The sequence below is a fragment of the Ranitomeya variabilis genome, chromosome 7 (assembly GCF_051348905.1).
Source record: "Ranitomeya variabilis isolate aRanVar5 chromosome 7, aRanVar5.hap1, whole genome shotgun sequence".
NCBI lineage: Eukaryota > Metazoa > Chordata > Amphibia > Anura > Dendrobatidae > Ranitomeya > Ranitomeya variabilis.
Genome location: NC_135238.1, coordinates 135,195,133 through 135,216,596, shown reverse-complemented (window position 1 = coordinate 135,216,596; position 21,464 = coordinate 135,195,133). Strand labels below are relative to the sequence as shown.

Below are 21,464 nucleotides of genomic sequence, written 5' to 3'. Positions count from 1 at the left end.
TTTGCTTCCCAATATGGTAACCCAGGTTATCTTGTGGGGTAAAGCAGAGTGTCCATAACAAGCAGGCTTATACAACAGTTAGAAACCCAACAGTGAGATATAATCCCACAGATTCCTCTTAGCAAAGTGCCATTGGGTCTCCTAAGCTCATGCATACGACATAGGCATGTGTGCAGCCGTACAGCCCCTCCGTGCTGCCTCACAGGCTCCGCCAGATGCTTCAGAATACCTCCACACAAAAGACATGTGATGAAGCATGCCACGATTTAACAGTGTCCATAAAAAACAGTATACCTCCATACTGAAAAAAACATTAATGCGTATTAAAAGTAAGGAATATAAAAGTGTCGCAACTTGAAGCTCGTGAGCCCAGTTCAAAATCTCCTAGAGGTCTCCCAGCTATTGCAGGTTTTTAATAGAAATCGTCTTTCATATAGGCCAAAGGAATATTTTGAGCCCCATAAGCTCCAGGGCCCAAGTGCAATTGCAGCCCCTGCACCTATCATAGTTACACCCCTGTATATAATTTAGTTGATTAGTTCACATTTGCCTGGCGCGCCAATCGTGGTCCACTCACACCGGTTTGGCAGCTTCACTTCTCCTGTGCTGCATGCAGAAATGAGTTTCCTGCATCGCCAGGTTTCCTGCTGGCTGACGGCCATTTCCCATAACATAACATAATTCCCTTTCTCTGTCACAACTGATGCATAGATAGAAAAGCTCAGCAGTTAGCCAGCCCCCTTCACAGACACTAGTATTGTGCCAAACCTGGGTGCACGCTGCTGTTATCAGCAAAAGAAAGAGGAGCTGCCTAATCCGAAAATGGAGCCAACACCTAACGACTAGAGGACCTGGCATACTTCAACTACATTAGTAACTTACATAAGTTATTTTTCATTCTTTGGGCTGGACAACAGCTTTAAATTGGAGACATGGGGAGGTGCAGAAGAGACACCATGCACCTCTATGGCAGCTCCATTATGGATCCATACAAAACATAGACCTTAGCCAGGTACTTGAGTCCTGATGTTCTTTAAGGATGACTACTCAATAAAAGAGAGTAGAGAGAAGCCAGATGGTACTACTTATCGTGTTGTCGCCATGTGACGTGGTGGTCAGGAGACAGCCCACACGCTTGGGGTCTACAGGGGAATCATGACAGTGTATGCATTATTCTCACGATTCTGCAGTTGCATAAAGTGACTGCAGAATTTTCATTTCAGACTGTAAAATCCCCTTAATCTTACGCTAGATTTACATCCGCATTATACAGTGTTCTGATCTGTTACAGGAGGAGAACACCGAAAATGATGGTGTGCCAGGGGACTTACAGAGGTTCTCCACTACTAAGACAACCCTTTCTTGAACTAAATGTTTGGCCTCGATAAAATAAAAAGCCTATACTGATGTCCCAGTCTGGTGCCTTTCCAGCAGTGTCAGCGCTCGCGGCCCCTGAGCTCTGGTGCAGTGTTGTGGCACATGGTGCCTGATGTCCATTCAGCGCTGGCGTCACTCTCTCCACCTTCGTATGGATCGAACATGGAGAGGACGACTGGGCTGCAGCTGATCCCTAACTTCCTCTTCATGCTCAATCCGTACGAAGGTGGGGACAGTGACGCCAGCACTGATTGGGCGCCGGGTACCACGTGTCACAAGAACTGCACAAGAGCTCCAGGACTGTGAGTGCTGACACCGCTGGAACAGCGCCAGCACGGAGCGTATACATTTTTTCATTTTATCGGGACCAAACATTTAATTCAAGAAGGGGCTGCCATAGTAGTGGAGAACCCCTTAAAACTATTCTAGTTTACCAAAGATGTGAACACCGAACTGAGAAAACTTCTGCTTCCATTACTATTATCCTGAAGAATTTTTCTCCTATTTCTGATTATTGCCCTCCGGTCTTTGAGGTCACATGTATACGCGGATTTCCCTGTTGTAACCCATAGATAAAAATTCTTATAACCCTCTTTGCAGACTGGAAACATCACTTTTCATTTTTACAGAGTGATGGAAATGATGGATCCATTTTGTAACGAGTGCTTATTAATTCCATTCAGTGAGTTTGATGTTCGTTTTCTTCATTAGACAGAATACTGCTATGGATTAACATATCCTCATAAAAACAAGAATTCAGCTAAATAACAACATCACGGCTCACAAATTCCCACTTCACAGTTACGTTAGTGAAGCGTTGAGACGGAAAGAAGGTTCTGTCACTCACCTGTATGCGTTCTCTGGTGGGCCTTCAAATGTGAGCTCTTTGTGTAGACTTTTCTGCAGCCATTAAACTGGCACCTATGAACTCTCTTCTTATTCTCAGGTGACGCCTCTCCTGCGTTCCCGGTCAGCTCACTGTCACTTAGGCCACACTTCGATGTTATGGCATATGAGGACTCTGTGGCCTTTCCAGAGCTGACAGAGGCTTTTTTTGCAACCAGTTTTAATGTTACCGTTCCATCCAAAGCAGACAGAGACTGTGGTGTTTTGACCAGATGCCGGCCAAGTTCCGGAGAAGATGGCGGCGTTAGTGAAGTCACTGCGTTGAGCTGTGCCTGATTTACAGAGGTATAACATTCTGTAGAGAAGCTGGCGGGTTGTAAGCTGACACATGTTTCTGAGAGCAGTTTGTCTTGTGAAAGTAGCAGGTCCATACTAGGACGCTTCTCATACGTACTGATGTCCACAGGAATTAGAAATGGATCCAGCTTACGGGCACATCCATCGTGCGAAATAGAGCTGCTCAAGAAAGAATCTAAATCTTCTCCAAATGCCTCTGACATCTTCTTTGGTTCGGTCTGCAAATACCGCTCCAACTCCAGACAGGTCTACGAAGTAACCAAAAAGAAATGTCATCAGTAAAGAATATTTGATAGAAAAAGCTGAAAAACATTCAAGTAATCAAGTTACACTGATGAAATGCTAAAATTAATGCTTCTCACTAGACCAGCCACTACAACTATGGGTCTAACTTAAAGGGAATCTGTCAGTAAGATTTCACCCTACAAAACTAAATGCTCATGTAGCTTTACCTTTACATATCCAGTCCAATTCTCTGAATCAGCTTTTGAGTTGATATTGAAATGAAGCTGAAGAGCTATGGTAGATCTGAAGCCTCTGTCACTGCAGCTCTATTCCCTGCCCAGCACTGCCTTTTCCTGCTTGACTGAGAACGGCTATACTGTGTGACCGAAGGCAAAGGAGTCGTCAATCAAGCAGGAGGAGGCGGTGCTGGGCAGGAGATAGAGCTGGAGTGACAGAGGCTTCAGATCTATCATAGCTCTTTAGCTTCATGTTCAGGTCAATTTAAACGCTGATTTCTCAGTAATGGAGGAACAGACTGGCGATGCAAAGGTATTGCCGGACTTGTCTTTATTAAATGCACATATAAATAGTATGGGTTGTGAAATCCTGTTATCAGATGTAGCATGTTTACCTACAAGACTATGTACAGCCACCACACAGATAGTGACCGGAGATAGATTGAAGCCAAAAACCTTCAAAGCAACAGTGCTAAAAACTGAGTCCTGGTGCTGCCAATGGTCTTGTTTTATCTTCAGCAACTCTCCGCTGAACTCTCTTCCAGAGCCAACAGTATTTGCTCTTTGCTCAAACTTCATCTCTGTGCTGCTGTGCGAGGTTTTAGCAGCAATACCGTACACCGCCAGTGCAGAAGAGTGGTGCTGTTTTTCTTACCTAATCTAATGCAACCTCTATAAAGTGAGCCTTCATTAAGGAACAGTGTAGCAATAATCCCCTTACACATATAAATCTATTAGAAGAATTGCTCCCTTTAGAAGCCAGTTATTCAATAAAGAGTGACAGCTTGCATCTGCTGTTCTATACAAAGACTACACACTACCATAAACTACAGACTGTTTTATGAGTCTTAAAGGGCAGCCACAAGGGATTTGCCATCCAGCAGTCCTACAAATTTATTGCAAAGGAGCCATTCCAATAATGAGTCTTTTATGGCATTGCCTAAGAAATGTATATATTCCATATTTATTAGCATTGCATAACATTTTATTTTATACGATTCAGTGTAAGAGAAATGACTGTAGAATCTACAACATTGCGGACGCTGATCATAAACCCATGTGTACTCGCACTTGTTCCCTTTTCCTTCCAGAGTTTTGCACTGAAGCTTTACATTATATCGGCTGTAATAGAAGAACCATTCCGTGGATATTGCCTGCTCTTCAGTAATGATCTTGGATCACGTTATAAGAAATGTGCTGCTGGCATTTTTATATTAAAGGAGACTTGTCATATTCAACATGAGTCTGATCTGTCAAAAGAAGCCTATGGAGGAGGAGAAGATGAACAGATATATAGGTTTGTGGGAAAAGATTCAGTATACAGTTATGTTCACATGGCTGTATAAAATACTATCCAATTTTCATCCAGGAAAACAGAGGATTTTCATCTGTATTTTCCTCCGTGTGGCATTCATTGTCATACGTCAGTAAGGAAAAAATGTACAAGATCGAGAACAGTTTACTATGTTAATAATAGGAATGTATAAATAAAATTCAGATGCTGTATGGTAGATCTGTATGGGATCCGTCATAGAATTTAAAAGGCAAATTTCATCCAAAATACAGAAGAGACTAGAGCATGCTGCAATTATTTTCACAGGGATCTTTGGTCGATGTAAAATAAACAGGTATGTGAACAGCCCTATTGAATAATATTAATCCGATTACTGAAATGTTTTTTGACAGACGAGCATTCGGACCAAAATATGGCCGTCTGAACTCAGACTCGCTTGTATTTTATTCATTGAATCCCAGTTCATTCTGGGCTTAGGAGTCAAGGAGGTGGTCCTAATCAGTGATTGACAGCTATCTATGTATGCACATATACAAGAAAGGTGGTCAAACACTGCATAATACCACCCCAATGACTTCTAAACCCCAAATGAGCAGGATTATCAATGAATAAAATAGAAATACATTGTTATGCTCATTATCATAAATGATTTACATTGCAAAAGTATTAGTAATAACAAGTATCTTTTCAGTTAATTGTAATTTAAAATGATCTCTGTTCTCAAGAACGGAATGGTTTATAATTCTACGGATAACTGCCCATTGTCTATGTTACAGGACACATTGCAGGCTATCAGCAGTGCTTATAAGCTCTGATGTTGGCTAGATTACCGGATATGGCCAGCTTCAGTGCCCCTGTACTCGTCCGATGGTGCAATGGCAAAGCTGCCTCTGCTTACAGCATCAGAGAGCACAACGTTTGCTGCAACAAAGCTGTTGGGGTGAACTGTCAATCAAACAAGAGAGTGCCACCCCATTGCAGGCTATCAGCAGTGCTTATAAGCTCTGATGTTGGCTAGATTACCGGATATGGCCAGCTTCAGTGCCCCTGTACTCGTCTGATGGTGCAATGGCAAAGCTGCCTCTGCTTACAGCATCAGAGAGCACAACGTTTGCTGCAACAAATCTGCTGGGTTGAACTGTCAATCAAACAAGAGAGTGCCACCCCATTGCAGGCTATCAGCAGTGCTTATAAGCTCTGATGTTGGCTAGATTACCGGATATGGCCAGCTTCAGTGCCCCTGTACTCGTCCGATGGTGCAATGGCAAAGCTGCCTCTGCTTACAGCATCAGAGAGCACAACGTTTGCTGCAACAAAGCTGTTGGGGTGAAATGTCAATCAAACAAGAGAGTGCCACCCCATTGCAGGCTATCAGCAGTGCTTACAAGCTCTGATGCTGGCCAGATTGCTGGATGTGGCCAGATTCATTGCCCCCGTGTTCTTCCGATGCTGCAGTGGCAAAGCTGCCCCTGCTTGTAGCATCACAGAACACAAAGTTACTGGAGCAAACTATTAATCAAGCAGGAGCACAGCACGGATTCGGGAAGCCTGGAGGAATGGGAGACGTGCATTTCTGCTGAAGATTTTGAGAAAATTGCTTTAATGTTGACTCTTTCCCACAACCAATATATCTATTTGCTGGATAATATGCCACCCATACATTGCACGGTTAGATTTTCAAGCTGACAGGTTCCTTTTAACAAAACTGTACTTCCATATGGTATAAAGCTAGGGATGCATAAACCGCAATGTGCGCCAATTCTAGGTTTATGAGAACTCCTGCCACATTGAAAGCAAAAGTGATTTTGTCCTGGGTAAGACAACAAGAGGACTGGTGAATAAGTTTCCTAAGGTTTAGGACGCCACTGTCATTCTCTCCTTAGCACCAAGATGTAAAGGGCTTACAGCATCTGTTTACTAGAGCACAATAAATGATAAAAAAACCCTCTGCTTGGCATTCCAGGAATATCTGAAAGGCTGCGATAACATTCACTCTGCTTCCTTTTCTTTTTACTAGCCTGTAACAACTTCTCAGTGGAATTCAGGAAACAGCGCCATGAATACCAATTTATCTAAACAGCCTCCTAAATACACCATATAAAAAGGCTTCTTTACGCTACTTCCATTGACAATCGGAGCTGGATTAGGAGTTATGCCGTGAGAAATTAACATGTTATTAACTTTAGGTAATGGTTAGCAGACTGACAATAACAGCTTTTATAAAACATAATGGATGCCTAGAGACAATGGGGAACATAGATAGATTCCCTCAGAGTTTAAGCGCTTTGGAAAATACGCTATTTTGTGGTTATTAAAATGGTTGCCCAGGGCCAGTCTAATGTGATGGAGATTTAGAGGCCGACATCGTGAGAGAGTTGAAATTTTAATGAATTGCTATGAGAAAGCTACTCCATAATATTTCATATAACTGAAATTCAGACTGAAGAAAGGTGTCAGGATAGATTACTATGACACACACACCATTACAGAAAGCACAGCAAACAGAAAAAAGCAGCCGCTACACAATAGCAAATCCAGTCATAAAGCACAGTCTGCCATTAGCTTTCTTCACAGCTGCTTTATTGATGTCTGAGCGCTGCATTATTATGAATAGTACTTATTTTAGGAGGAATACAGGAGGTTCGGCTGCACAAATGGATTTTCTACAGCTATTATTGCCGAGGTAGTGGAACACAAATATTGGCCATTTTCTTCAAAAGACAGGAGAGAAGGGGGAAATATGAAACAATACCCCTCAACATATTGTAGAATGGTTGTATTGATTTGAATGCAAGACACATTTCTATTTAAAGGGAATGTGTACCTTTAAACATTACATCTCTGGCTGCTATCATTGAGAAAAGATGAGGAAGATCGAAAATTCCACTGAAATATATTAGGTTTTTACTGACATGTTTAAAGATGTACATACCACTTAAAATGACGGTGTAGCCAGACCAGAAAATACATACATATAGGAGCTTTAAGGCCATGTTCACAAGCTCAGTATTTGGTGAGTTTTTTACCTCAGTATTTGTAAGACAAAACCAGGAGTGGGTGATAAATACAGAACGTGTTTCTATTATACTTTTCCTCTGATTGTTCCACACCTGGTTTTGCCTTACAAATACTGAGGTAAAACACTGACCAGAAACTGAACGTGTGAATATGGCCTAAGAGTAAGTCACATGCTAATATAGTGCACTTACGCCAGGTGCACCATTTATCCAGTAGCCGCTCCAACCTGATTCCCTTCCAATAATGTGCACAGGAGAGTGCTTCCTACGTAGGCATGTGACCAGAACGGTGTGTAATGAGGATCTGACTACTCACTTAGAGGGGTTGTCCACCTGTGGGCATTTGTTTTTCTTACTTAAACACTGTACCTGCTATTAGAACTAAAATAATTTTTGCAATTGGGTGTCCTAATAATTTTTTAATTGTTTCTCTCCGATTTCCTTTGTATTACACCATTTTTGGCTTCAGAATGAGATAAAGCGGTTAGCCACTTTATGTTGATTTTATCAGATGAAATCTGGGCATTTATTGTATAAATATTACAGGTCCTCCTCCTGCTCGTTAGTCTCGCCTCCTCACAGACTGCACAGCTCACCAGTCCATACAATGGCGGCTGGTGGAGGAGCATGACCAGACCTGTCCATCAGCCTCCTCCAACAGAGGCATATTTCCCATGAGGTTTTCATTTGGACACTCACACTCTTACTGACTGCTGATCACACTGGCTTGCTGTATGTAAATAAAGAACCTTTTTTTACATTGCAGACCAGCATGTGTCGTGAATTCACTTCTGAGCCTGGCATCCTCAGATTGGCATCCTGGGCGCCTCTGGCATCTACTTTCCCCCGTGAGACCATGAAATCAGCACAATGCATGTCATGACATTGCATGAGACGCAGTGAGTAGGCCTCACACAATGTCATGATATCATGGGGCCTAGTATGTTCCACAGATGTCCAGAATACTTGGCCAAGGTTACAGAAGTGAAGAGTGGTGGCTATGTAAGGACTGGACTGGATGTCAGACATGGCCGCGCAAACTCAACTGCTAATTTTTGTCCAGAATACTGGGCCAAGGTTACAGAAGTGAAGAGTGGTGGCTATGTAAGGACTGGACTGGATGTCAGACATGGCCGCGCAAACTCAACTGCTAATTTCTAGTCGTGAAAACAGAGATGGAGCCCTGGATGGGGCAGTACCTGACAGTCAGGGCATTAGGTTTAAGTAAACTACATTAGCAAGTTATATAACTTGGAAACCCCATTAAGAAAAGTACAGAAAATAATGCTGATTCCAATAAGTTAGAAGAAGTCATCTGTAAGCCACTGGAGACGTGTTAAGAGTTGGAAGGGACCTCCAGGGTCATCGTGTCCAACCCCCTGCTCAATGCACGATTCACTAAACCATCTCACACAGATGTCTGTCCAGCCTCTGAAGACTTTAAAGGATTATTCTGAAGAAGTTATCCTCTCTTTGCAGGATAGGGAATAACTTGCTAATCACTAGGCTCTGAATGTTGATACCTTTTTGAATTGTGAGACCAGGACTCAGGAACACAGAGGCCAGGACTCTGCAGCCCTATCTTGAATGGAGCAGAGGTGTGCATGCTCCACTTCTCCTCCATTCACTGGGACTGCTGAAGAAAGCAGAGCACTGTAGTCAACTTTTACTGGAGTCCCAGAAGTCAGCTTTCTCTGGAGTCCCAGAAGTCAGACCCCCAGTGATCAGCAAGTTATCCTGTGTCCTACGGTACTCCTTGGCCTTCACTAGTGTGGAGTCTCACTCCTCTTGAGAAAGCGTCTATCTCTTGGGGCTTGAAGCCTCCACTCTGCTACTATTTGTGCCTAAAAATAATCTAAGGTACATGTGGCACTAATACAACAATGTATTTTATAACATAACATTCATATATATCAATCCTCAAAGGTTTAAAATAAGAAATTATTTTGAAGAAAATGGCACATTTATGTATCACACTGTGAAGATCACCATATCATTAATTATAACGGTTGCAGATGCATTTAACGAGTGAGTCATGTAGAATAATGTGAATTACCTTCAATTCTAGGATTAATTTAGCTGTTACTGCAAAAAATGAAAGTAGGGAACAGCATGCAATAATCCCAATGTAAAAGAAGTATTGTCCTCAACAGCAAAAAGACTCCTAAATACTAGTCAGTAGTTGGAAACTTCTGGTAATGCTGTGTCCTGCCCATTTGTCAACCATTTGTCCCCTCTGTACCAGTCTGTCATCGTAAATTTGTGTACTGTAAATGATATCTATAACTCTGTATGTAACCCCCTTTCTCCTGTACAGCACCATGGAATTAATGGTGCTATATAAATAAATAATAATAATAACCTATGAATTATATTACATGGCTCAGCTTTAAACATGGCATTGTAAAAAATGACTGAAAGTTCCATACCTTACACCTCCTCCGCTGTAATTACTAGCAGAACAATGCGCTGTCCAAGGTAGGAAATCACAGCGCACAACACAGCCTAAGTGTGTGAAGACAGGAGATAAGGTTCAGCACAAGCATTGGACATGAGGCTACTGCAGGATGCACAAGTAGCCTGTAAGGACAGCCATGAAATAAGAACGAACCTAAAGGCTAAAGAAACAGGTGCTCCGCACACTTTATCCCATCCTTACTAATACCTAACAGACAGCGCAAACATAGTGCAGGGGTCTGAAGATGCCCCATATTACCCACAGATACATTATGGCGCATGCGGCTAGGAGATACACAGCTTTCCTTACTTATGTCAACATTCATTTGACTCCCTTTGAATAAATGTGATTGGCCAAATCCATGCCCCTTCTTCTACACTCTTCTCAATAAATGTCTACTGAAGAACACACATCTGTTATTTTTTGCTTAAAGGGAGCATGTCACCTTATTTGAGAACAGCAAAATGTAGACACAGAGATGAGGATTCCAGCGATGTGTGACTTACTGGGCCAAATGCTATAAATTTCATATGATCACTGTTTTATCAGCAGGAGATTATCACTAGAGGACTAGCAAACCTGCTGCCAGATAGTCCACCACTGATTGGCAGCTTTCTGCCTATGCACAGTATGTACAGAAAACTCCCAATCAGTGGTTTAGGTGGGGTTATAAAAAGCTCAGCATTCAGAGAACTGCTAGATCTACAGCCGCTAAATCTGTAGTTTTATCAACATTTCTATAAGCAGCCTAGTAAGGCTACGTTCACATTAGCGTTGCGTCAGGCGCCCCTATATTTAACATGGGGGGCGCATGGACATGCGTTGCACTTGCGTTTTGTGACGCATGCGTCACTGTGGTGCATGCGTCAGGGCGCAGAGGACGCTGCATGATGCAGTTTTTTCTGCGCCAAAAACCATGCAAAAGTGGACGCATGCGTCACAAAACACTGCGTTGTGCATGCGTTTACATTTGCGTTGTGCGTTGCGTCGCCGACGCTGCACCGCACAACGCAAATGTGAACGTAGCCTTTGTCATACATCACTTGAATCAGGGTCTTCATCTACATCTCAGATGGGGTAGCAAAAATCAGGTGACATATTTCTTTTAAAGAGGACCTATCAACTAATCAAAAGTAGCCATTTTTGCTCTTACATTATTCTTGCTGCACTCCTGAGAGTCTTTGGTTTTTTAAATCCTTTGCACGGTTCCAGCGATACAGGCCTTTTATGTAGTGCAACTCTTTATGGTCTTTACCAAGGAGACATTGCTCACACGATTCTCTTGGGAAAGTGTCTTTACACTGCTCTACATTATTAGCCTGCGAGTAATGCTGCCTTAGAAAAGACCGTAAAAGTTACCACTATATAAAAAGGTCCATATCTCTGGGACCACACAACGGGTTAAAAAAAACAAAAAACAAAAACCAATGACTCAGGCGAGCAGCAGGAATAAAATAAGAACAAAAACTGGTCACCTCTGTAAATGAATAATACATTTAAATTGATTTATGATGTGTTTGTTCATGTCTGTCAGAGCCACTATTAGAATTAGCAATGCACACTAGCAAACCTACAATAAAAATGCCACATTTGTAACTTTACCCTCCAAAGTCGCTTCACCTTTATAACTAGTGTACATTAAAGGGGTGTCCACTACGCAGACAATCCATTGTCAATCACTATGTTCCCCCTCATAAAATAACAGCTGTACTCAGCTCCAGGGCAGGCGCGCATCAGCAGTATGGGCACTGGTCTCCTGGGGCTCACGTGACACTATGTCACTCTAGCCCTGCTGCCATTACGTGGCCACTTCACTCTCCCCTCTTTCAGACAAACCAGACATCAGGAGAAAGAGAGAGCAGCCACAACCCTCATCTCCTCCAGATGTCTGATTTGTCGGTAGGGAGGAGAGTGAAGTGGCCACGTAATGGCAGCAGGGCTAGAGTGACATAATGTCACGTGAGCGCCAGGAGACCAGTGCTGATACTGCTGGAATGGCGCCTGCATCGAAGGTGAGTATAGCTGTGATTATGTATTGAACAGAGTGATTGAGAAGGGGTTGTCCAAGTAGTGAATAACTTCTTTAATACACAGGAAACAGCTCTTTCCGCTTGAAAGTATAGGAAATAGAGGTGTATAATTGGGTCAATGTCTATATAGTTGCTCACAATAAGGGTATGTGCACACGTAGGTGGGATGTCTGTGGATATTTCCACACCTGTTTTTGTAAATCTGCAGGTAAAACGCACTGCTGATTACCTGCGGATTTACTGCGGAATTACTGAGGATTTACCGTGGTTTTTGTGCGGATTCCACCTGCGGTTTTACACCTGCGGATTCCTATTATGGAGCAGGTGTAAACCACAGCGGAATCTGCACAAAGAATTGACATGCTGCGGAATGTAAACTGCTGAGTTTCCGCACGTTTTTTCCGCAGCATGTGCACTGTGGATTTTCTTTTCCATAGGTTTACATGGTACTGTAAACTCATGGAAAACAGCTGCAGATCCGCAGCAAAATCCGCAGCGTGTGCACATACCTTTACTGTTAAGGAGTCCATGCAGTGTAGATATATGTTGACTGAAACAACTGATTTTGGCAACTATGGGAGATCAACTAATGTGTTAAGAAGTGTCCCTCAACTGAAAACGTTGGAGAAAGAAAGGTTGTTGATTTCAACATGTCTGATCCTTTTGTTCTCGCAAGATGCCATCAGAGGTTCCTAACATCAGCTTATTTGTCTCTTCCCACTGGGAACATGTACTCTCGACTGACTTGAGCGTGCACATGTATGGTGGGGGGGAGCATGCACATGTATGGTGGGGGCGGTGGGAGGTAAAGAGCAATTGCCAATGCTTATAAGTTTAAGGTTATGGAAAATATCCTGGAATCCTCTGTTGAAAGTGCAAAGGGTCAGTACAGAGATGAGGGGTTATTTGCATTTAGAAAACAAAGGTGTTACTCCAGAAGCAGCAGAGCTCTTCTCAAACTCCGAGCCGTGCCTCATACTGCAGCCCAGTCCCATTGAAGCTGATACTAGAATGGCAGACAGAGTCCATAGACTAGAATGGGGCACAGAGAGTCAGTGCACAGAACGTCTCCAGCTGCAGAAATACAACAACGGCTCCTGTATTCTAGATCCATTTACCTTTTTTATATGTAGTACATCTCTGCCATAGTGAACGGCCAGCAAGGGACTTTGGCTTGCCCTGCTACAGTGTTTTTCATCTCCAAGTTTTTGTTCTGTGTTACTTGGAAAAATCAAGAAAAAAAATGTACACCCAAAAAAGCCTCACCCTGACATATACAATAAGCAAATATCATTTTGTACTAGTAGCAAGTATACATAAGGATAACAGGTTCACATTGCGTTAGTGGGTGGTCGCTAACGGACAGCGTTGCACGGCGAAAATGTCGCAATTAACGCCGTGCAACGGGTCCGTTAGCGCACCCATTGACAGCAAAGTAAATTTCGCCTGTAGCGCGTCGCTAGCGCGTGCCTTTTTCAGCTCGCGCTAGCGATGTGCCGTTCTTTTGTGACGCGCCGCGGAGGTCCGTTCCCCGCTCTCGCAGATCGGGGATCTGCTAGAGCGGGGACGTTAACGCGACCCCTAAACGCGGCCCCGAAAAAAAACATTGCGTTAGCGCAATCCGCTAGCGCTAAACGGATTGCCCTAACGCAATGTGAACCTAATTAGAACTGCATTGGTGAGTGCGTACATACAAACTGTAGTATATGATAACGCCACAAACGTATCCAGCCAGTCCAACTACACAAATATCAGAGACTGCCCCATACCCCTACATATAATCACCCCTACACATAATCAAGGATCCCTGATGGAAAACAAAATGATGGCGGCATCAAGCGTAAAATAACCAAAAAATTACATGAGAAACCCAAATGCAGGATTACAACTGAAAGGGCCAAACGGGCAGAATTGTTTAGTGCCTGGAATAAGATGACACTGAAAGTAAGTGACATATTCTGGTGCCTTACATCAGGAGCAGCGCTCCCCCCGGCTCCGCCATAGTATGATGTCCCTTAAATGAACTTAGGAACTTTTCGGTGCCCTGGCGAAGTGAAGCAAAGGAACTAATGATAAAGCAGCAGATCGCACAAGTGTCCTGCTGCATTGTATAGAAGTACAGCGGGCTGGCTTCCTTAATTCCTCTTTTTCTCTCTAATCCATTATGAATGGCCACTATTATGCTCATGGTGAACGTTTGCAGCAGATCAACAGTAACCTAAGTGCAATTAGACTGTGAATGGATGCTACTTGAGGATAACAGCAGGCCGCTAAGCTCCTGGGTTTAATGGTGTTTCCTGTAAGTGCTATTCATGTGATGATGCGACTGCCTGCGAATATCAGCGACAATTAATAACATAAGACGGCTCAGATATGGGATCCTGTCAATCAGGTCAGTGTTCACACGTGGAACGAATACAAAGTGTTAATTATGACCTTTGCACAAGCCCCAGACGGATGGCATTCACCAGGCATTGATCTGAAGATCGGGGCTGGTACAGGGCAAGGCTTCTCTGCATTAGAAAGAGAGCTGCAGATTACTGGAAGAAGCTCTCAGGAGACATTACATTAAAATGCTTGTAATATAAAGCTATAAAATGCAGGTCGTGGTCAGGCTCTGTAAATCGCATAGGAAATGAGACATCAACACAGCTATATTTACAGCCATGTGCTCTGGAAGTGACTACACCATCAATTAGCCCCATACTGCCCTTCTATGCACCATCTCCTACCCCATTAATTTTACTGCAAAACCAAAGGTTATTTCTGAACATCAAGAAATAAACACAAGGAAAATCTGTAGATTCAGCCCATGATAGAGTGCTGTCTGATTACTGCACCACGGCAAACGTCTGCATTATTGTTAGAGCGTACTTATGGTAGAGTAACAAGTCTCTGCATCAATTCATCAGTCTTCAAGATCTCTGCTTAAAGACAACCTTTCACCAAAGTTTTCATGTTGAACTAGACACACAAAGCAATGGGAAATGCAGAGCTCTTTTTTACATGTTGCCTTTTCTTTGCCAAGATTTTAGCAGTCAAAATATTTAGAACTTAAACAGTTGTTTTTTTTTTTAAATAAATAAATTATTTGCTACTCGGACAATCCCTTCTCAATCACTATGGTAAAATAACACTTATACTCCCGTCCGGTACCAGTACCGTTCCATGAGTATCGGCAATGGCTCTCACAGGGATTGTGTAACATTATTACGTCATGCGATCCCTGCGGCCAATCAGTGCTGGCTTCACTCTTTCTCTGGGTATATGTGATTTCTCCAAAGGAGATAAGTCAGAGCTGCGGCTTTCTCAACTCCATATCCTCCAGGTGTATGTGATACATCCAAAGAAGATGAGAGTGAAGCCAGCACTGATTGGCCACAGGGATCACATGACAATGTTACGCAATCCACAGGAGAGCCAGTGCCGGCACCACTGGAACAGGGCCAGCACCGGAGGTGAGTATACAGTGGGGACAATAAGTATTTGATACACCGTCGATTTTGCAAGTTTTCCCACCTACAAAGAATGGTCTGTAATTGTTATCGTAGATACACTTCAACTGTGAGATACAGAATCAAAAAATGAAAAAAAAAAACTGAAAGTCACACTGTATGATTTTTAAATAATTAAATTGCATTTTATTGCATGAAATAAATATTTGGTCACCTACAAACCAGCAAGAATTCTGGCTCTCACAGACCTGATAGTTTTTCTTTAAAGGGAGTCTGTCACCCCAAAAATCGTATATGAGCTAAGGCCACCGGTATCAGGGGCTTATCTACAGCATTCTGTAATGCTGTAGATAAGCCCCCAATGTAACCTGAAAGGTAAGAAAAACAGGTTATATTATACTCACCCAGGGGCGGTCCTGCTGCGGTCGGGTCCGATGGGCGTCGCAGGTCCGGGTCCAGCGCCTCCTATCTTCATTCGATGACGTCCTCTTCTTTGCTTCCTGCCGCGGCTCCTGCGCAGGTGTATTTTATTTGCCCTGTTTAGGGCAGAGCAAAGTACTGGAGTGCGCAGGCGCCGGGAAAGGTCAGAGAAAGGTCAGAGAGGCCCGTATGTGACATTGTGCACTGTATCCATCAGAAAATAGCGGTCCGTCGTGGAGAGAAAACGTTCAGAGGAACGTTTTTTTTCTGCACGTCGGAAAATCGGTCAGTGACGCATCCTGTGCTGTCCTTCGTCAGCTATAATGGAAGCCTATGGACGCAGGATCCGTCGCCGACCATCACACACAGGAATCCATCGACGTATCATGTTTTTTCCCTCTGAGCATGCCCAGAAGGATTTTCAAGGCAGGGGAAAATCTCTCTCTCTCTCGTCCCCCGGAATACCAAGTCCCATATCTACACCGGAAAAGCACAGCCGACGCATCTGTCATAACACTGGATGTGTTCCCTCCGTTGTATCACTATTTTATCAACATCAGTCGGCACGTCTTCCCGATGCATAAGGACGGGACACTGCCGACGGAAGTGTGAAAGAAGCCTTACAGCAAAATTCCACTGGATCCAGTGCACGACAGGCGAAACATGTGGCCATCCATCACAATCTGTCGCTAAGGCCTCTTTCACACTTCCGTCTTTCAGCTCCCGTCACAATTCGTTGATTTTTGAGAATGCTGGATCCTGCATTTTCCCATAGACTTTTATTAGAGATGGATTGTGACGGATGGCCGTCTGTTTCATCCGTCGTGCACTGGATCCTGCATAGAAAAACAGTCCGTCGGGCAGAGAAAACATTTAGAGGAACGTTTTTTCTGCACGTCGGAAAATCGGTCAGCGTTGCTGCCTGTGAAAAGTAGGAATCCAGCGACAGGTCCAGCCTTTTCAAAGAGAGCATGCCGGGAAGAATTTCCCGTTAGGGAAATTCTCTCTCGCTCTCTTTCTCTTTTTACTATTGATGCTGCCTATGCAGCATCAATAGTAACCAGATAGAATGTGAAGAATAATAAAAATAAAAAAAATCGCAATATCCTCACCTACCGTCGTTCCCGCACAGAGATGCTCCCAGCAGCTAGTGTTCATAGTAATACATTGCGAAATCTCACAAGAAGTTGCGGTCTCGTGAGACCGCGACTTCTCGCGAGATTCCGCAATGTATTACTAGGAACGCTAGCTGCCTGGAGCATCACTGCGCGGGAACGACGGTAGGTGAGAATACTCCCATTTTTTTTTAACCTGGTTTGTGTTGTGTATGCGTTTTTCGTACACAACAGGTGCACATAGGCTCGACAGGTCCGTCAGAAAGATGGGCCCAGTGCACACGTTTTCCACAATCTGCACAAGGATCCGTCATTTCAACGTCTTGACGGATCCTGTGCAGATTTGGAAGACGGAAGTGTGAAAGAAGCCTTAGAAAGAGGAAGAAGTACAGGCTCCTAGTGAAATCTCTCTGGTAATGCCCACTTAGGCTTAAAAAATAAATAACTGTTTACGTGTCAAATTATTTGATTGCTATTATTTCTGCAATGGAGCTGCAGAATTAAAAAAAAACAACAACATTTTATTCTGCCCTACAGCCACTATTACATTTTGTGTCCAGTTGGAATATAAGGTTAAGGGTCCCATTTAAAGGGAACCTGGCACTAGGTTTGGGGTCACTAAATCACCAGGTCTGCCATGCAAACACATCTTTGTCAATACCGCCTCTTTCAGCATTGGGTACCAAGATAAGTTCAGTAGATGAGACAAGCAGCAGTAGGTGCCTGTGCATGGGCAAGATAAAGCAGGGACACCGCAGCTCAATTCCCTGCAGATTCTCCATAAAGCAATGAGCACCGCTCTCTGCTTCATCTGACAATGCACAGGCACCTGCGGATGCACAAAGGCCTTAGATAATTTTGGCATAGTTGGAAGGCTAAACCCTAGCTACATAAAGACATGCTGGTCATTTAATAGCCTCATTGGTTTAGTGATAGTAGAATCTCTGGCTCACACTTCTCCCAATTGTATACCAAATATGTAATTACAGGACACTTCCAAGGTGTTGTATGGCGCCTGCAACTTTAGTATGGATGTTTTCATCTATGTGTTATATCAAACTCAGAGATTGTATGCATTTTTTTCTTATTTGGGTTGGATTGGGTCAATAAAAATGGCTATATGTGGCCAATGCTTTGCAAATGTACCACACAACAGTAAAAAATGATATCACAGATTTCTGCATTATGACAAATGGCTATCTGTATAATATAGAGTATTTTCTATAAGGGTAAGAGTGGTAATAGGGGCCAGATGTCTCACTCACACCACTGATCAATCAGACATCTGTCAGTCATCAACCCTTTCTCTCTATAAGGAAAGTGAAGGGTTGGTCATCGTCCATTGTCAGAAAATCTCTGCTCCTTCTGATTATTGGAAGTGCACAATATGTTTGTCTGTCGCCCAATCAGTAGAATATCTTGTTTTCTTTTTTTACTCATATGATATCGAGACCTAACGTACCATTATTCCATTAAGAAGTCCATCTCCCTAAGTCCCTTCCAGACTGGTCTGGCGCACCAGCAACCTGTAATTATCCTCACTTTCCCCTGACTCTTCCCACTGTCTTTGCACCTGTGTCAGTGTGAGGAGGCAGCTGGCACAGTGTCCATCCTGCAGCACTGCTGTCTGTACAGTGTCTGGTAGAATGCCCCGTGGTGGCAGCAGGGTGCACACATTAGACAGTGTGATGACTTAACAATATGTCCCAGAAATAGAGCGGCTGCAGAACACCGAATCTTTAAAAAAAGACTAAAAGTACACAAAATACACTTGGATAGATAGTCTCATTACATTACTGAACATAAGCTATCAATAAAGGTAATAAAAAGGTAATCCTAATCAATTATGCAACGGAATTACTTCAGCAGCAATCTGAGAAATCCCTAGTTGTTGTCAATTGACACAAAAAAATGCAATATGACAGCCACAATTATAGAGTCCATTCATAGGAATTAGCAGCCAATACTCCGCCACAATGGAGAAGAATTTGAGATTCCATATTCCTTGCGTGAGTATTATTGCAGCGCCTACTATTTTGAGAATAAGAAGAATAACAGCATAATGAGGATTTTCCACTTATCCAACCATATACAGTATACATCTATAGATATCGATCTACGGTATATACAGTGGGGCAAAAAAGTATTTAGTCATTCAGCAATAGTGCAAGTTCCACCACTTAAAAAGATGAGAGGCGTCTGTAATTTACATCATAGGTAGACCTCAACTATGGGAGACAAACTGAGAAAAAAAAATCCAGAAAATCACATTGTCTGTTTTTTTAACATTTTATTTGCATATTATGATGGAAAATAAGTATTTGGTCAGAAACAAACAATCAAGATTTCTGGCTCTCACAGACCTGTAACTTCTTCTTTAAGAGTCTCCTCTTTCCTCCACTCATTACCTGTAGTAATGGCACCTGTTTAAACTTGTTATCAGTATAAAAAGACACCTGTGCACACCCTCAAACAGTCTGACTCCAAACTCCACTATGGTGAAGACCAAAGAGCTGTCAAAGGACACCAGAAACAAAATTGTAGCCCTGCACCAGGCTGGGAAGACTGAATCTGCAATAGCCAACCAGCTTGGAGTGAAGAAATCAACAGTGGGAGCAATAATTAGAAAATGGAAGACATTCAAGACCACTGATAATCTCCCTCAATCTGGGGCTCCACGCAAAATCCCACCCCGTGGGGTCAGAATGATCACAAGAACGGTGAGCAAAAATCCCAGAACCACGCGGGGGGACCTAGTGAATGAACTGCAGAGAGCTGGGACCAATGTAACAAGGCCTACCATAAGTAACACACTACGCCACCATGGACTCAGATCCTGCAGTGCCAGACGTGTCCCACTGCTTAAGCCAGTACATGTCCGGGCCCTTCTGAAGTTTGCTAGAGAGCATTTGGATGATCCAGAGGAGTTTTGGAAGAATGTCCTATGGTCTGATGAAACCAAACTGGAACTGTTTGGTAGAAACACAACTTGTCGTGTTTGGAGGAAAAAGAATACTGAGTTGTATCCATCAAACACCATACCTACTGTAAAGCATGGTGGTGGAAACATCATGCTTTGGGGCTGTTTCTCTGCAAAGGGGCCAGGACGACTGATCCGGGTACATGAAAGAATGAATGGGGCCATGTATCGTGAGATTTTGAGTGCAAACCTCCTTCCATCAGCAAGGGCATTGAAGATGAAACGTGGCTGGGTCTTTCAACATGACAATGATCCAAAGCACACCGCCAGGGCAACGAAGGAGTGGCTTCGTAAGAAGCATTTCAAGGTCCTGGAGTGGCCTAGCCAGTCTCCAGATCTCAACCCTATAGAAAACCTTTGGAGGGAGTTGAAAGTCCGTGTTGCCAAGCGAAAAGCCAAAAACATCACTGTTCTAGAGGAGATCTGCATGGAGGAATGGGCCAACATACCAACAACAGTGTGTGGCAACCTTGTGAAGACTTACAGAAAACGTTTGACCTCTGTCATTGCCAACAAAGGATATATTACAAAGTATTGAGATGAAATTTTGTTTCTGACCAAATACTTATTTTCCACCATAATATGCAAATAAAATGTTAAAAAAAACAGACAATGTGATTTTCTGGATTTTTTTTTCTCAGTTTGTCTCCCATAGGTGAGGTCTACCTATGATGTAAATTACAGACGCCTCTCATCTTTTTAAGTGGTGGAACTTGCACTATTGCTGACTGACTAAATACTTTTTTGCCCCACTGTACATATATAGATAGATATCTATAGATATAGATACTTATACGTATCTATATCTATAGATGGATATATAGGCAGATACAACGATTGACAGTGATGCTTGAAGATTGTGTTTTTCCATATTTCTGAAATGTCCATATTTCTGCATAAATTACATCAGATTTTCACACAAGTGTTTAAAGTAGATAAAGAGAACCAAACCAAACAAATCGGTGAAAAATGTTAGCTTTTGTAATTCTTTAAAAGATGAAAATGATCCAATATCCCATGTCCATGAGTGGCAAAAGTCTGTGAACCTTTGCATTCAGTACTTGGCGTGACCCCTTATGCAGCGACAACTGCATCTATATGTTTCTGGCTGGTGATTGGGCCTATATAATGGCGTGGAGGCATTAGTCCAGTCCTCCCTACAAAACAAGGTCAACTGTTAAGTTGGTGGGTTTTCTCACATGAACGGCTTGCTTCAGGTCCTTCCACAATGTTTCTATAGGACTAATATCACGACTTTGACTTGACCATTCCATCCATTTTTAGCCATTCGATCGTAGTACAAGTTTTGTGCTTGGAGTCATTTACTTGCTACATGACCAACGCCCTCTTCAGATTCAGTTCTTTGACAGATATCCTGTCATTTTTCTTCATAATTTGCTGGTATAATTCAGAATTCATTGCTCCACCAATGATGACAAGCTGTCCTAGCTTAGATGTAGTAAAATAGACCCAAAGCATGATACTACCACCTCTGCTTTACAAATGTATGAGGTTTTTGTGAAGTAATGCAATGTTTTTTCATTCTAACATAATTTTTTCATTTAAAGCACTAAGCTCTATTTTGGTCTCATCATCCACAAGAAATTGTTCTACTAGCCCTGTAGTTTGTCCAGGTGATTCTTAGTAAACTGCA

At 42.8% G+C, this 21,464-nt stretch overlaps 1 protein-coding gene across 1 annotated transcript in view; it reads right to left on the bottom strand.

Annotated features, from left to right (window-relative positions):
• The window catches only part of KLF7 (KLF transcription factor 7), a 223,429-nt gene that overhangs the window by 77,725 nt on the left and 124,240 nt on the right, over positions 1–21,464 (bottom strand). Inside the window, exon 2 of the mRNA XM_077275731.1 lies at positions 2,225–2,828. Within this exon, the coding sequence (XP_077131846.1) occupies positions 2,225–2,828 (604 nt within the window). The remainder of the gene's footprint in view (positions 1–2,224; positions 2,829–21,464) is intronic.